The sequence below is a fragment of the Acinonyx jubatus genome, chromosome D1, assembly GCF_027475565.1.
Source record: "Acinonyx jubatus isolate Ajub_Pintada_27869175 chromosome D1, VMU_Ajub_asm_v1.0, whole genome shotgun sequence".
NCBI lineage: Eukaryota > Metazoa > Chordata > Mammalia > Carnivora > Felidae > Acinonyx > Acinonyx jubatus.
The window spans coordinates 52,489,286-52,507,149 of NC_069390.1; the positions used below are offsets into that span (position 1 = coordinate 52,489,286).

The 17,864-nt window shown below is 39.3% G+C and overlaps 2 protein-coding genes across 2 annotated transcripts; both read left to right on the top strand.

The window, feature by feature from the left end:
- The first annotated feature begins 5,359 nt into the window (after positions 1–5,359).
- Positions 5,360–6,268, top strand: LOC106966098 (olfactory receptor 51I2-like). The gene is given in 1 exon segment (XM_015062173.3): positions 5,360–6,268. A coding segment is annotated over 1 exon segment (909 nt).
- A 9,105-nt stretch (positions 6,269–15,373) lies between these two features.
- LOC106966099 (olfactory receptor 51I2-like) lies at positions 15,374–16,318 on the top strand. Its single transcript, XM_015062174.2, has one exon. It carries the CDS (start codon positions 15,374–15,376, stop codon positions 16,316–16,318), a length of 945 nt encoding a protein of 314 aa, XP_014917660.2.
- The last annotated feature ends 1,546 nt before the right edge of the window (positions 16,319–17,864 follow it).

The window sequence follows — 17,864 nt, forward strand, 5'->3', positions numbered from 1 at the left end:
ATACTAAGACTGTTTAATGGGTAAATAATACTTTTTTTTCAACAAATGTTGGTGGGATAATTGAATATCTACATGAGAAAGACTGAAGTTGGACCTTTCTCTCAACTTATATACAAAAATTAACTCAAAATTTTAAAAAATTAATTCTGGGGCACCTGGGCTGCTCAGTTAGTTGAATACCTGACTCTTGATTTTGGCTTCGGTCATGATCTCACAGTTGTGAGATTGAGCCCCATGTCAGGCTCTGTGCTGAGCATGGAGCCTACTTGGGATTCTCTCTCTTTCTCTCTCTCTGCCCCTCCTCCACTCATACTCTCTTCTTCAAAATAAATAAACATGTAAAAAAATTGATTCAAATAGATAAAAGGTCTACATGTAAGGTGTAAAACTCTTAACACCTTTACACTTGATCTTAGCCAAAAAGCTGAGAAATTATACAACTATAATACCTTTAGAAGAAAACTCAGATGTATTAGACAATGGTTGTTTTGGTATAACATGAGAAGGACAAGAAACCAAAGAAAAAATAGATAAATTGGACTTAACAAAAAACAAACCTTTTGTGCTTTTAAGGACACTGAGAAGAAAGTGGAAAAAAAAATTTGCAAATCATATATCTAACAATAGTTTCATATCCAAAATATATAAAGATCTCTTACAACTCAACAACAAAAAGTCAAATAAACTAGTTTAAAAATAAGCAAATGATTTGAGTAGACATTTCTGCAAAAACAGACATACAAATAGCACATGGTAAGCACACCAATAAGCACATGGTATGAAGTTGAGCTTCATCGGTCATTTGGGAAATGCAAATCAAGACTGCTATGAGACACCATTGCATTCCTATTAGGAAAACAAAACAAAACAAAACAGAAAATAACAAAGTTGGCAAAGATGTGGAGAAACTGGAATCCTCAAACATTGCTGATGAAATGTAAATTGGTGAAGCCACTTTGGAAAACCTTTTGGCTTTTCTTCAAACAGGTGAACATAGAGTTACCAAGTGAGTCAGTAATTTTATTCTTGGCTACATGCTCCAAAGAACCAAAGATATATTTCTATAATAAAGCTTATACATTAATATTCAAAGAAGTATTATTTGCAGCCTCAAAATGAGAACAATCCAAATACCCATCATGTAACTATTACACAAATAAAATGTGGTATATTTTATACAATGGAAATTTTATCAGACATTAAGTACTGATATATAATGAACCTTGAAAACATGCTAAATGAAAGAAGCCAGACATGAAAAGCAGCACATTTGATTATATTTAGATAAAATGTTCAGAAATGTTCAAAGCAACAGAAAATGGATTAGTTGTTGTCAGGGGCTAGGGTAGATGAGAATGGGGAGTGACTGCTAATGGCCAGGAAGTTTCTTTTCAGAGTGATGAAAACATTCTATGATTTGATGTTGGTGATGACTGTACAACTTTGCGGATACACTAAAGATCACTGATTTATATACTTAAAAACTGAATTTTTTAAGAGGTGAATTATATATTAATAGCAAAATTTTAAAAAAGAAATCAGAGAATCAAGTAATCTTTGAAACTTAAAGGTTCAACTGCCTGGGACTCGCTGTATATGTGATACCATAGATGTGATGTCATGCATATAGCAAATACAAGCCCTGGGTTTGGTTGGGGGGTACTGAGGAAGGAGTCAGGCTTGTCTCCCAGATATTAGCTAGTGGTCTTATGGGAAAGCCAGACATTTACAGTCATAGGATGAGAGAGAATAATTTTTGTTTCTTTTATCCTTTTTTCCTCTCTTGTTTTCTCTAGTTATTTTTGAGGGAGTTTGCATAAAGACAAAGAAAGACAATCAAATATGAAAGATAGGATAAATGGGGAAAAAGATAAAGATGATAGTGATTAGCAGGCATATGATGCATGTTTCAGGGTCATTGCTGGATAAATTTTTTTAGGTTTTCTGAAAATGTTAAGTGAATAAATGAACAGTCTATGGATGTAGCTCTGCCACTCAGTGATATAATTTTGGACTTAATTTAACCCCCTTGGCATCATGTTTCTCATCTGTAAAATGAGAAGTGAACATTTCCATCTAAATGTGGTTGCTAGGATAGAAAGAGACAATGCTCATAGAGCTCTTGAAGGAGTTTAGGGAACATTGTAAACACCCAGTATCCTTGATGATTATTGTTTTTCTGTCACCAATGACCCAAGCCAACCTTACATTCTGGTTTCCGAAAGTCCCCTAAGAAGAGAGCCTTAGGGTAGGGACATGGTGTGGGGAAAAGAAATTCTGGAGCTGAAGATAAGGAAGAATGAGTTATATTCTTAGCTTACTGTTTGCAATCACTGGGCCCCCTGGTATTCACACTCCTCATATGCCATAGGTGCCTTAAAACTCATCCTTAAGAGGATCTCAGGAGCCATGAAGACATGGTGTGGGGGCAGGTAAGCCCTGCTCAGCTAGGAGAAGAGTCTGAGAGCCTTGATCTTCACAAACAGGTCTGGATCATCCATGGAATAGACAGCAAGCAGAGTCCGCTGGGATCCCCTGTGAGGAATCTATTCCCAGCTGGGTTTGACTGGGGGATATGAATGGCTTCCCATAGCCCCTCCACTTCCCAGAGCCTGGCAGGCAGCTCCCGTGAAATGTGGTGTGACTAGGGCCTTCTACATCCTTGGCCTAGCTTGGGGAAAACCCAGCCCACCCTCATGGAGCTGCTGAGGCATCACCTTGTAATGTTCTCAGTGTTCTTAAGAGGTGTTCTTGGCCTTATTTGTCTTCTTTCTTCCTCTCCATCTTTAATGTTCTAGTCACTGTCTCCCTATGTTTGACACCCTCTTTCCTTCACTTGACTCTCCCATTTCCATATTATTTCCTCTGTATTTTTTATCCCCTCCTTTCTGTCTCTTTCTGTTCTTCAATTCTTCTCTCTTTGTCAAGTTATCATTTCTGTCTTCATCTTCTGCCCCACTTTTTGCTTTGTCTGAACACTGAGAAGATAAAGAACAGAATAGAACATTCAGCTGAACTCTATCATCTCTAATTAGGACAGGAAGGAGGTACTAAAACTGACCCAATCCAGGAGTAGTCTTTTACTTGGGACAATTTAGACTTCCTTATAGTGGAACATGTGGCATGATGGGATGAAATCCAGGGGTGGGTGCTCAAGAAGAGAGTGACCCATGCATCTCCTTAAGACTATCTCCTCTAAAATCCTCAGTCAGTTTCTTTGTGTGGTACTAATGGGAGCTCATTGCACTGTACAGGTTTCCCAGGGCTTATCTGCTCCATCCTCCTCCCTCTTCAAGTCCAGTGCTGCTGCTCAGCATCCCCGTCCTCAGCAGTTCTCTGAAGCTTTGTCTCAGACCCTTATCCATCTAGCAGGGAATTTCTCTCTGATTTATAATTTGATTGTTCATTGATATAATATGTGCACTATGGCAGGACTAAAGCAAATTTCCCCCCAAAGTTTACATAAATAATAAATTACTCAATGGTGAATAATTCCACTCAAGGGTTAGGAACCATCCATGAGAAGTAGAAGGCATCTAACACCTAAATTCCAAAACCAGGGTTGCCTGGGTGGCTCAGTTGGTTAAGCGGCCAATTTTGGTTCAGGTCATGATCTCATAGTTCATGGGTTTGAGCCCTGCATTGGGTTCTGTGCTGACAGCTCAGAGCTTGGAGCCCGCTTTGGATTCTGTGTCTCCCTCTTTCACTGCCTCTCCCCCACTCACACTCAGTCTCTCTCTCAGAAATAAACAATTTTTTTTAATTAGAAAAAATAAATTCCAAAAACATCAGGTAAAGCCACTTATTACAGGGTATGCAAGGTTCTCTGGACATACTTTAGAATATTATGAAATATTCTTAAATGTAACTCCCTCCCTAAATGTTTTTTTTTTTTGAAATTCCACAATGCAGGAGACCAAAAGGGAAGATGTAAAATTAATACTCCTTTATCACCTCTCCTCACAATCTCACTTGGGCTGATGTCAGGCAGTGTTTCGCATTTTCTACTCCCTATTGAACTTTGACTGTCTCTGAGATGAAACACAGTGGTCTGTTATGGAAATGAAAGAATGCTATTCCTTAATAACTCATAGGAGAAAATAAGGTAATGGATAGAATGTTTTCAGTGTTATAATTTTTTTTGCTTAATTTTCAACCTTTTGCAATTTACTTCTGCTTGTCTGTACCATGATCTATTATGTGATAACAAGCGATTTAAAAATACAAATTTAAGTTTAATATAAACACATTCAATGACTTTTGTGTTTTTGGAAAGCACGATGTGCGATTTATTTTCCATCTAAACATGCTATTAAAATAATAACTTTTAAATAATAACAATAATAGCAGTACTTATGTAATGCTCACTGTGGGCAGGACCTATTTCAAGTCCAAGTTCTCTCTCTCTCTTCCTCTGTCTGTTTCTCTCTTTCTGTCTTACATATGCATGTATCCATATCCATAGGGCAACTTTCTTTTATTCCTGTCTTAAAAGTAAAGACACAGGAGAAGAGAGTTTAAGAAATTTATCTAATGTCACTGGACTCAAACCCAGGATGTTCTGGCACCATATTCTTAACTAGTATTCTCCAATGCCTCTTGAGATATTTTGATTTTCCAGGACCAGTATTAAATGTGGGACTGTAGACCACGTAAGTTCCTCAGGTAGAAATTGGATTAGTGAATTTTAGTTCCAGCCATGTAACTGCCTCCCAAGAAAATCTGGACTAATTCTCTTTCCTTTCTTGATCACTTGGTTCCTCATCTGTCAGACTGGATGTAAGTGTGAACATCTCTTGGGGGTTAGCTAAGATCATGGCTATGAAAGTTGAGGCATTTGAAGGACAGCTGTTATGATGGCCACATTGAAGGTGTCCAGAGGGTTGCCAATGACACTTAATGAGCTAGTCAACCACCCTGAAGAAGAGTCTTAATCTAGTCTTTCTGAAAGATGTCTAAGAAAGAAGTCTTTCTGTTGATGGCTAGCATTTCATGACCTCCTCCTCATCCTCCCAATCCATCCTTTTATTTATTTATTTTGAGAGAGAGAATGCATGCATGCACATGGGTGAGGGATAGAGAGAGGGAGAGAGAAAATCCAAAGCAGGCTTCATTCTGTCAGCATAGAGCCTGATATGGGGCTCGATCTGATGAACTATGAGATCATGACCTGAGCTGAAATCAAGAGTTGGACGCTTAACTGACTGAGCCACCCAGGTGCCCCAATATCAGTGTATTTTAGGAATAAAATCTATGTGCAATCACAGTTTATAAACTTTTGTGTTGTTTTTCCTCCCTAGGAACAATAGTAGTCTTAGACACAGTTGTGCTAGCTGATAACACATGTAGCCAGCTTCTCATGGGTAACTTCAAAATCAATGCCTCTGATGCTCCCATCTTTATCTTGACGGGCTTCCCAGGAATGGAAACCATGGAATCCTGGCTATCCTTCCCTCTTCTGCTGCTCTACACCATCTCCATTGCGGGAAACACCCTGATCCTCCTCATTGTTAAGGAGGAGCAGAGCTTGCACCAGCCCATGTACTACTTTTTATCATTGCTGACCGTGCTGGCTGCCCTCTGCTTCCATGCCAGGGTGATTTCCTTTAATGCCTGCTTGGCCCAAATGTTTTTCATCCACCTCTTCTCTTGGACAGAGTCTGGCATCCTTCTGGCTATGAGCTTCGATCGCTATGTTGCCATCTGCCACCCACTGCGCTATGCTACAGTGCTCACTAATGCCTGAATTGTGGCAATGGGACTGTGTGCTGTCCTCCGAAGCTTTGCCCTTATCCTTGCCTTCCCACTGCTGCTGCACAGACTCCCCTTCTGCCACTCCCAGAACATCCTCTCCCATGCCTACTGCCTTCATGTGGATATGATTAAGCTGGCATGTACTGATGTCTCCCTCAATAGCCACTATGGGCTGTCCATTGTGTTATTCACCTTTGGCCTGGACTCTGCACTCATTCTCATCTCCTATGTACTAATCTTGCGATCAGTGCTTGCCATTGCCTCCGGAGAAAAGCGCATCAAGACACTGAACACATGTGTGTCCCACATCCTAGCTGTGCTCATCTTCTATGTGCCCATGGTAAGTGTGTCCATTGTGCATCGTTTTGGTGCTGGCCTGCCCCATGCTGTCTATATCCTCATATCTATTCTCTACCTCTTTGTGCCTCCCATGCTCAATCCTATCATCTACTCCATTAAGACAAAGGAGATACGTCGCAGGCTCCTCAAGATGCTCTTTAGGGTTAAATCCTGAGTCTTTGGTAGAGCTAAAAACTGTGAAGGATTTTGTCTTGGAGGTATAACCATCCAGACACCATTGGAAGAGAGGATCAATCCAAAGAATGTTAGTGTTACACTTTGAGGTATAAGATCAATGCACAATCATTTAGTCTGGTATATTGGGCCAACACCTGCCAGAACTATCTTGGGTCTTATCCATAAATCAAAAATTCAATGTCCTTTAGAAACACAAAAATGGTCTCTTTTCAAGAATAACCCAAAGAATGTCAACTATCACTACAGGGTGAGATTATTTTCTGGAGAAGCAGGGAACTATTTTTAAGATACTTGGTGACATGGTTAGGACTTCTGGTTATGGGCCTGCACAATTCTGAAAAAGACAAGGGCAAAGAGGGACTAATTACGGGCTAGGTATCACATCTTTACCAGTATGCAAGCTTAGCTTGGGTGATTAGTTTCTGATGTTTCCAGGAGACAGAGCTCTTCCCATCATGCCGATTGAAAAGTCAAGTTGTGATGGTTAATATTACATGTGAACTTGACTGGGCCACAAGGAGTCTAGATATTTGGTTAAACATTATTTATGTGTGTATCTGTGAGGGTGTTTCTGGTTGAGATTTGAACTGATAAACTGTGTAATGCATATTGCCTTCCCCAGTGTAGGCGGGCCTCATCCAATCCACTCAATGACTGAATAAAGTAAAAGTCCAAGAATAAAAGAAAGACATCTCTGTCTGATTGTCTCAAAGCAGGAAGGTTAGTCTTTTCTTGCCTTTGGTCTTAGGCTTGGACTTATACCATTGGTTTTCCTGGTTCTCAGGTTTTCATATCTGGACTGGAACTATACCAACAATTTTCCTAGGTCTAGACTTCTGCATCTCCGTAATCGTGACAGCCAATTCCTTATAGTAAATACAATAAATCTCTTTATATACACATCTTATTGGTACTGTTTCTCTGGAGAGCCCTGACTAATCCAACAGCTACAATATTTAAATAGTCAGAATTAGACTTAAGGATTCCTGGCATATTCTTTTCACATGGGAGGTGCTGAAATATGCAAGCACTTGGCTCTGCCAACCTCCATTGAATTCAACGGCCCTTTGCTTCTCTCCTATGACCTTTCCCTCACTCTTTCATATCTATCTGCTTTCCCCTTATGGAATCTGAGCTCCCTAAAACAGCAACTTTTTCAACCACTCTGTCCATCCCCATCAGACTTATTATAGTCCCTCCATTCAGATAATGTCTGATGATGCTACAGGAATAATGAAAGAGTACGTGAAAAAAATAGATTAATACATAATAATGGATGAACAATAGAAGAAAAGCATAAGTGAATAAATTAATGAATAAACATATGGACTAATAATACATTTTTTAAGATCAGAATCTCATATCAAGAAGCATTTCCTCTCTCTCTGTCCCCCATTATTATGGAGAGAAATGTAAATCACAGGTGACATCTTTTTTTATCTTTATTTTTTTCCAGCTTTATTGAGATATAACTGAAATCGATGTTGTATAAGTTCAAGATGTACAATATGATGATTTACTGCATGTTTATATTGTGAAAACATCAGCACAATAAGGTTACTTAACCCATCCAAAGAGGTGACTTCTTGAGTAAGTGGGCTGAACTTCTCAGTCTTAATTTCCTCATCTGTAAAATGAGACACTAATCTCTGATTTATCTACTTCATATGTTTGTTTTGAAGAGTGAATAAAATAAACTGCTTTAAAAATTATATGATAATACACATATTTTATTTGCTTATATTATTTTTATTTAGCAAGAATAAATGCAAAATTCAGGGTTTAGCTTCAAAACATCATGGGTATAAACCAGAGTCTGAATAAATATTTTGTCTAAGACTTTCTTGAACCCTAAGTAGCACTGTTCTATACCTGCTTTCCATCCCCACTGTCCTTGGAATTTAGTTTAATCATATTCATTAGTTTGGGTAGTTTGTCTCCTCCACCAGACTGTAAACAACTCATGCACAAGGACTGTGTCTTATGTATGTTTATACTCTTCAGTCTCTAACAGAGGGCCTGAAATATACCAGACATGTTCAAATAAGTAAAGAAATGAATTAATAAGTGATTATCTTTCCGTATATTTACCTACCAACCATCTCTTTATACTTTAATGAATTACCACATTCCTAAAATATTTTACTCTAACATAGATCATAATTTTATTAAAGAACAATTCTATATGAAGACTTACGTTGTTCATAGTCTAAATACCATATGCATTATGGATCTGGCCAGAGGAAATAAAAAATAAATTGTACTTGCAACCTTCAAACCTGCTGCAAATGTACCTTGCATATTTATATTGCTCAGACCTTATATGCTATATAAAGTATACCTATAGCAATTTCAGTACAGTGGCAGCACTATGCCTGGCCTTTAGCAGGTACATAAAGAAATATTTTTTGAAACAATATTGCTGTTTAATGATCTTGGCTCTGTCACAAATATGACTTATAATAAGGCTATTGCCTTAATAAGTGGACAATATATGCTTTCGGTGACAGTACTTTTGCTTGCTCCTTTAAATCTGATGGATTTTGAAGCAACTATTTGGCTCATTTCCATACCTGTGAAAACCTTTCTGGGAGCCTCTGGCCTATTTTCCACATCACATTCTATAAATAAAAACACTCAGTACTTTTCTCTTGGCCTTAAAAATCGGCCTAGTCTAAAAGAAATTCAGCAGATATTTGCTGTTTAAGTCTTCTTCTGTTCAGTCCATTAGATAGAACATTTATGACTCTGCCTGGATCTGTAACTTGCCAATACAGAGGTAAGTGTCAGACTGTGACCTGGTTTACTGAAGAGAACTGTGTTTACTCCAACATGCTCACAGGTCTCTGGGTGTCCAGGTCATCAGATACATCTTATCTGAGCTCTTGGCTTCTTTAGTCTCTTCTTGTGACATGAATTGTATGCGGTCTCTTCAAGCAAAACCAAGTTCACCCACTTGTTATGAGCTGGAAGTACCTCCAAGGACCATCCAAGTCTGTGTGTCTGCTTGAGCAGACACATTTGTTGGAAGCAAATGCCAATATATTTATTTCATGGAACAGAAAGTTAAGGCATTCTCCATGTTGGTGTTGGTTCAATGAGAACCTTCTGGACGCACACATTGGAGTAGAGGGCATAGGAAGTATCACTGTATGGAATCTGGGTCCCTTCTACACAATTTTGAAGCTTCATTTGGGGGCCAAGAGTCTGTTTCTGTGCCTACCTCCCTTAGGTTCTACTCAGCACAGCTCACACTGCTATCTGAGGATATATGTTGCTATACCTCCATCTCATAAAGGGCTTCCAGTGTGGACCCTCACAAACATATAGCAAGGAACTCCCTCTTATCCCCCTACTTGTAACACATCTAGGGTGGATATAGAAAAATACAGATCAGATCTGACTCAATGATTTCAGAGCAATGAAAAAACCCCAGTCATATACAGTCTTATCTGCTTGCTATTTTCTGTTTCCTAGATGAAGAAATGTCCATAATTATCCCCTTGAAAAATAGGTGACTATGTTTCTACCCAGGAAGGTGAAGAGGATCATGACTTGCATATTATTTTATAGTTATATGTCCCAAAATAAGATATGAATTTTGTGAGGGTGTGCAATATTGTGATTTAGAAGAAATACGTATTTGCTCATTCAGATGGCCAAATATAGATTTCTCATAGATATTGTCTTTATCCACAGCTCTTGGCTCACAGCTCCCCAAACGCTTGGAATTTCTTAAAGGATAAGAGCAATGGGAACATCTTTTTTTATAGCATTTGGTCTCTTGTTCTCAGTTCCTGAAAACACTTCAGAGCCATAAAATGAAATGGATGTCTTATTAATAACAAGCTTCTTTCCACCAACAACTGTGCTTGTGTTAATGAGGTGACTTGGGGAAGGCATGTAAGGATAAGAGCTGGTTGCCAGGGGGAACAACCAAAAATAGAGAGGTGGAAATTTCTGTCTCACCCTGCAATTTCTGCGGAGGGGAGGAGGATGGAAGCTGAATTGATCACCAATGGCCAATAATTTAATCAATCATGCCTATGTAATGAAGCCTTCACAAAATCCCCAAAAGAGGAGGCTTGGAGATCTTCCAGATTAGGTGAAAGAACATTTCTATATGTTACCGTGCCAGGTTCCAAACTTCATGAGAATAGAAGATCCCTTGTTTAAGACCTTGCTCTATGTATCTCTTCATCTAGATAGTGATTGTTTTAACATCATTATCTAAGCCAGTAATCTAGTGAGAAAATGGGGTTTCCTGAGTTCTGCGAGATGCTCCAACAAATTAAGAACCCAAGGAGCAGGTCATGAGGACTTCTGATTTGTAGCCAATTTCTCAGAAGTACAAGTAACAATCTGGACTTATGACTGGTATCTGAAGTCCAAGGAGCAGGTCATGGGAACTCCAATCTGTTGCCAGTCAATCAGAAGCACAGGTAACAACCTTGGCTTGCTAACGGCATCTGAAGCAAAGGGCAGACTTGTGGGACTGAGATTTAAACCTGTGGGATTTGAGGCTGGGTAGACAGTTGTCAGAATCGAGTTGAAGTATAGGACACCAAGCTGATATCAGAGAATTGCTTGAATGTTGAGGGAAACCCTCCACTCTCACACATGCATGCAGTGGGATTGCTACCAAACATTTAGGGTACTTAGCATCATGGATGGCACAGGAAAGTTTTTCTACAAACAGGGAAAGGAGAGAAAAACAGGGTTGCATAGAAATGAAAAAGCGGTATGCAATTTAATAAAAAATGTTGCCCTTAAAGTGTGAAGAAGAAAGACCTCCAGCAAACAAATATGGATGCTGACAAAAGAGGAAGATACATGATCCAGGAAATGGAATTCCAACCCCAGGAGAATAGGAGGACAGATTCCTTGCTGCTATTTGCATGAGAGACCTGAGAAGCAATCGGTATAGACTGAAGCAAGAGAACAGAGAGCTTCAAGGAGAACTTACCAAGAAGATTAAAAAGCATTTACTAGAAGAGTAGTGTGATGAAGAGGTTGGACAGATTAGAAGCAATGATATACTCAATGGCTTCATGAATTAGCCCAAACTGTAATAAGACTCACTATTGGTCATACATGCTTCCATGTTTCCTATCTCATACTTTCTCTCTTCACAAATTGCTCACATCTGTTGCCCCCAACCTCTTACTCCCAGCTGATGATCTTACTCTCATTTCAGAAGAATGTTGGTGGGATTAGACAGGAACGCTCAACGTCCTATCACTAAGTTTGTACTTATCTTCTGTTAAAAGATAAACCGAACAACAATTTTAAGACTTCATTTGAGCAAAAATCAATTTAAATCAGGCAGCATCCAATCTAGCAAATAGAAAGGGGCTCTGAGGAGCTGTACAAAATAAAGACTTGTATAGGCAGAAAGGAGAGGGAACAAGGAAGTTATACTATGCAATAAAGTGGTTTGGTTATTGAAAGGTTACTTTCCTTGAGGGGATGACTGAAGTCCATCAGGCAGATTGCTTCCCAAGTGCCAGTCAGGGAGTTCCTGATGGACTGGTTTAAGATTCCATTCCTGGAATAGACAATCTATAACTAAGTCTCTATTTGGTGGTGTGGGGCTTACACAAGTGACTCGATGTTGGGCAGTGTCTTGTTTTTTAACATTTCTTTCTCCTGTGTAGAGCAATGGCATAGACACCACTCTTCTCCAAATTTCTTGGACTCTCAATTGAGATGATATATTGTCTGGCTTTGATGAATTAATTTCTCACTCATTTCCAACTTATTTTTTAAACCTCCTAAACCCTTCCTTTCTGTCTCCCATTCTCCTCTCCAGTGTTGCTTTTCAAGACTTCATACCTGTGTTTGTGTTTTCTCATCTGCCAGAAATGACCCTTCTTTTGTTCTTTCCTCATCTTCTCCCTTCTGCCTGAGACTCACTGTGTTAGTTTTCTCTGGCTGCTGGCAGAAATTATCACAAACTTAGCAGCTTAAAAAAATTAAAAAAAAATATCTTATCTCATAGATTCTGTAGGTCAGAAGTCCAGAAACTCTTAATGTTTAGGATCTCTCAAGGTAATCACAGTGATGGCAAGGCTGAGTTCCTTACTGAAGGCTCTGGAGAAGAAGCTGCTTTGAAGCTCATGTAAGTTGTTGGTTGAATTCCGTTCCTCGTAAAAGTAGGACTAAAGTTTCAATTTCCTTGCTGGCTACTAGCCAGGGGATGGCATTTGCTCCTAAAGGCTGTCTACACTACTCTCATGCTATTCATTCAACTCCCTCCAGTAATTGTGGACCAAGTGCCTCTCATGCTTTGAATCTCTCTGACTTTCTCTGCCACATTTTTCTGATTCCAGCCTGAGAAAGTTCTTTGTTTCTAAGGACTCATGTGAATCAGTTTGGTATACTTAAGTCACCCCCCCACCAAATCCTTAAGGTCCATAATCTTAATTATATCTTCAAAGTCCTTTTTTGCCATGAAATGTACCTACTCATAGGTACCAAACTTGGACATATTTGTGGGGGGCATTCTGCCTACCATATTCACTTAAATAATATTTGCTCATAATTTGAAAAGCAAGAGATACACCTGAAAATCTTCTCTGCCCTAGAATATTGTAAATTCCCCTCCTTTATTCTTTCCTAAACTCTGCCTTGTATCTTTTATCATTGAATTCACTGAAATATAGAAGAGGTGTTTCCTTAGGATTCTCCCCAACTAGACTATGAAATGTTATGCTTATTCATCTACACATTTCTGAAGACTAAAATCATGTCTACTATTGAAGGAAGGACTCCATTTATAGTTACTTTTGTTAACATACACCTTATACCATAGAACTTTAGGGTAAAAATTGTTACCTTGCTGTAAATGAAAAGACAGTATTTTTTTTCTTTCCATATGGGAAAATTTGAAGAGACTTATGACAAAGGGCCAGTAGACACAGGATACTGATAAACCCATGAGTATTGATCAGGGCTTGGGTAATTTCCTGACCTTTTTGCATGGCAATCAGTGTGACTGCAAGGTCTAGGAGTGCATTAGGTGAGACACTGAATCCTTTGGTCTGACTTACACATGAGTGGGAGTTTTGAAAAGATACTACATTTTTCAGCCTGGTGAGTTGCAGGCAAACATTAGGTATCTGAGGGGTTCTTGCTAAACCCAATTTCTTTGGCTGTAAAATAGATGTGTAGATGTTCCGTGTTCCCAGCAGTCCATGAGTACCTGAGCAGATATAAGCTCAAGGGACTTCCTGAATGCAACCTTATATTGTCAGGCCAGAGAGTTGGCACAAGTAACCGTTTGGGGGTTGGAGTAAGGCATTCAGGGCCCCCACTACTGCTCTTCCTTCCTCTGCACCTTCCATGTGCACAGCTCTCTCAGGTAGGTAAACTGGAGTGTCAGATGCACAAAATCTCAAGCCTTAAGGCACTCTTCCCCTAACTTAGAAATCCTGAGTGCTATAGTATGACAGTCAGAAGGAGGAAAGGCTCTCCATAATTTGAGTCAGGTTGTTTGATTTCCTGTACACTTTCACCTTTACCACCTTCCCAGTTCTGTATTTTCTATCTGTAGCTCTTGTTCTCTAAAATCCTGCCATGCTTTCTGTTTCAGACATGACTGTCTCAGCAGGAATACCCCCAACAGGCTAAACTTGGACATAGATGCTTTGGTGTGAACAATCACCCCTCACTTTTGAATAGCTGGTATGAGGCGCATATATAAGAAGACACTGACTGCTTTGGATACCACTTGGCAGGACCTTACTTAGTGTTAAGAAACTAAAATCAAGGGTGTCTGCACATTTCATGCAGAGACAAATAAAAATGTTTAGGAAGAGTTTTCAGGTAGAGAAGACAAAGTGGTACTAAGAATATGGAATGCAGGGGGAAATGCATCCTGAGAAGAGAGGATAGAGCAGTCCTGAGTCAGATGGAGGTTTGGCAAAGGCAGATGAGCAGCTGGAGGTGACAGTGGACAGAAGGCTATAGAACCCAAGTTGCAAAGTCCTTAAAGTTTTCACAACTGTCCACTTTTGGATCTCTACAACCCTGTTATCTCGGTTTCTTAAAATCTCCAGTTTACAACAAAGAGAACAAAAGCCCAGGAGGGATCAGTGACTTAGTGAGTACATCTCCTGTGCAAGACCTTGCACTAAGCACAGAAGGGGCTCAACAGTGAGCGAGAGTCACGGCTGAGTTCTTGGAACTGAGTCAGGAGGGAAGACTGGATTCACAAAGCTATAATGCAGGACTGGCAGAGAAGTGGGCATGAAAGAAGACACAAACCTATAGCTATGAAGGTGGTAGCAGGAAGACAAGTTACCTCTGCTGGCCATGGCCAACAAATATCCATGGCAGCGGGCATCGCTGGTCCTGGGCCCTAGAAGATGGATCTAATGGCTATGTTATCACATTCAGGGCTGCCTCAGGGAGCTGAGGACCTGCAGTTCATGTTTGGATAGCAACAAAGAGATCAATGTGGGTATCCTGAGGTACAAGGAAGGAAATTCTGAGGATTGAAACCAGAACTACTGATTTAGTACTGACCACCTCTTTCTACCCATTTATATTTTATCAGGATGGATGGATGGATGGATAGAACTGACAGGCTATACAGGAGTGAGGAAGCTGGAGAATCATAATAAGGTAATAAAGGTTCAGTAGCATGAGAGAGCGGAAAGAGGAAAAGTTTATGGTTCAATGGCTAAGCGAAATGTTCAGGAAGAAGGTGGGATAGTCAAGGAAGTAGTGATAAAGACAGTTTGATTTTAGGTCTTGAGGAAAAAGATGCCCAGAGATTGGTGAAAAGAGTTCATAGCTTTGAATGTGAGAAGCATTGTGGTGTTAGGCACAGGTGTAAAGGAAGGCAATGTGACCTGTTTAGCCAGCTGTATAAAAGAGAACGCTCAGATAATTCCAGAGATAGTGTTGACAATAAGAGAGAAGGATGAATGATTTGGGGAGCAAGATTGATTAGTGCTACAAATAAAGGGCTGGATGATATATGAGTCTTAGGATATTAGGTCTAGGTCATGATTTAAACTGTATGTTTATCTTCTTTACAGGACAGTGGTCCTAGAGTCTAAGCAGTAATGCCAATATGGGAGGTAACCCCCACAACAGCTCAGAGTTGCCTCCCTTTACCCTGACAGGGTTCTCAGGGCTGGGGACCTCCCAACACTATGTGTTTCTGCTCCTTGGTACCCTCTACACTGTCTCCATTGTGGGAAATGCCCTTATCCTTTTCATTATCAAGGAGGAACAGAGTTTGCATCAGCCTATGTACTATTTCTTGTCCCTGCTATCAGTTAATGACCTAGGTGTGTCCTTTTCCACACTGCCCACGGTGTTGGCCACATTTTGCTTCCACTTACAGAAGATCAGCTTTGATTTTTGCATGGCTCAAATGTTCTTTATCCACCTCTTCTCCTTCATAGAGTCGGGGATTCTGTTGGTTATGAGCTTTGACCGCTATGTGGCCATCTGTAACCCACTGCGTTATGCCACAGTTCTTACTGGTGCCTGTGTGGTGTGTATGGGCATGACTGTTATCATCCGCAGTTTCTGTATGGTTTTCCCACTGCCTTTCCTTCTGAAGAGGTTGCCCTTCTGCAAGGCCAATGTACTCTCCCATGCTTACTGCCTGCATCCAGATCTGATCCGCTTACCCTGTGGTGACATCACCGTCAATAATATTTATGGTCAATTCATTGTCATCTGTAACTTTGGTTTGGATTCTGCACTCATTCTTCTCTCTTACGTGCTCATACTGCGCTCTGTACTTGCCATTGCATCCTGGGAGGAAAGACTTAAGACACTGAATACATGTGTGTCTCACTTGTGTGCTGTGCTCATGTTCTATGTGCCCATGGTTGGTGTGTCCATGGTTGCTCGCTATGGGAGGCATGCCCCACAGTATGTACATACACTCATGTCCCTGATCTATCTCTTTGTGCCTCCTATGCTCAACCCCATCATTTATTCCATCAAAACCAAAGAGATTCGTCGGAGGCTTTGCAAAATACTACTGGGAACAAAGTTTTAAGTAGGAGACATGTTGAAATTTCAAGATCGAGAAGATATTTATTGTTAGACCACAAATTCGAGTTTTTAAAAACTACTTTGACAAGGCTTTTTACATTTCTTTTTAGTCATTAACCAATATTAGGATTTCTGCCACCAGATGTTTGATGACTACCTGACAATAGTTAAGACTTAAACCAACAGGTTTTGCCAAGTTAAACTGGGTCAGAATTTAGTAAAAAAAAAAAAAAAAAAAAAACTTGCTCAATTTTCCCCTTTTTTAATCCAAAAATATACATCCTCATAATCAGTCCCTCATTTTATCACAACATGTTTTTGTTGAAAGCGAATCATCACAAAGGAAATTGCTTAGTACCATGGAAACACTTTCATAATGGGTAAAGAAAGCCATTTCCCAAGACTTTGCCAAAGGTAGCTCTACTCTTAATTTTTTTGAGGAATCTCCATACTGTTTTCTATAGTGGATCTATTTTACATTCCCAATAGTGTGCATGGGTCCATATTTCCTTATATCCTTGTCAATACTTGTTGTCTTTTGTTTTTTTAGTAATAGCCATCTTGGAAGATAGGAGATGATATCTCATTGTAATTTCAATCTGGATTTCCCTAATGATGAGTGATGTTATGCCATTATGCCATTGTATGTTCTGTTGACTGTTTGTAGGTCTTTTTTGGAGAAATGCTTATTCTACTCTTTATACCATCTTAAAATTAGATTATTAGTTTTTATGCTATTAAATTGTAGGAGTTCCTTATACATTTTGTAGATTAACTCTTTATCAGATATATGGTTTGCAAATATTTTCAAGGGTGCCTTTACAATTGATTGTTTCCTTTGTTATGCAGAAGCTTTTTAGTTTGATGTAGTCCCAGTTGTTTATTTTTGGTTTTGTTGACTGTGCTTTTTTGTGTCATAACCATGTGATCCATCAATCTCACTTTTTGGTAGTTATCCAAAAGAATTGAAATCAGGATCTCAAAGAGATAGCACACCTGTGTTACAGCACTGTTTATAATAGCCAAGATGTGCAAACAACTTAAATGTCCATCAACCAATGAATGGATAAAGAAAATGGGCATATCCATACAATGGAATACTATTCAGCCTTAAGAAAGAAGAAAATTCTTCAATATGTGACAATGTGGATGACCTTGAGGACATTATGCTGAGTGAAATAAGCCAGTCGCAGAAAAACAAATACTGCATGATTCCACTTAAATGAGGTACAGAAAATAGTCAAATTCATAGAATCAATGATTGGAATGGTGGTTGCCAGGGGCTTGGGGGAAGGGGAAATGACAAGTTACTAATTGATGGGCATAAAGTTGTAGTTAAGCAAGATGAATAAGCTGTAGAAATCTTCTGTGCAGAATTTTACAGATAGTCAACAATAATACAATGGCACTTAAAATTTTGTTAAGAGAGGAGATCTCATGTTAAGTGTTTAACTAAAAAAAAATTAAGATTATGAAAAAGAATATTAGTTCAAATGAAATATATATATTAACTATAGCTATGCATGTCAGTATTTATTTCATATAATACA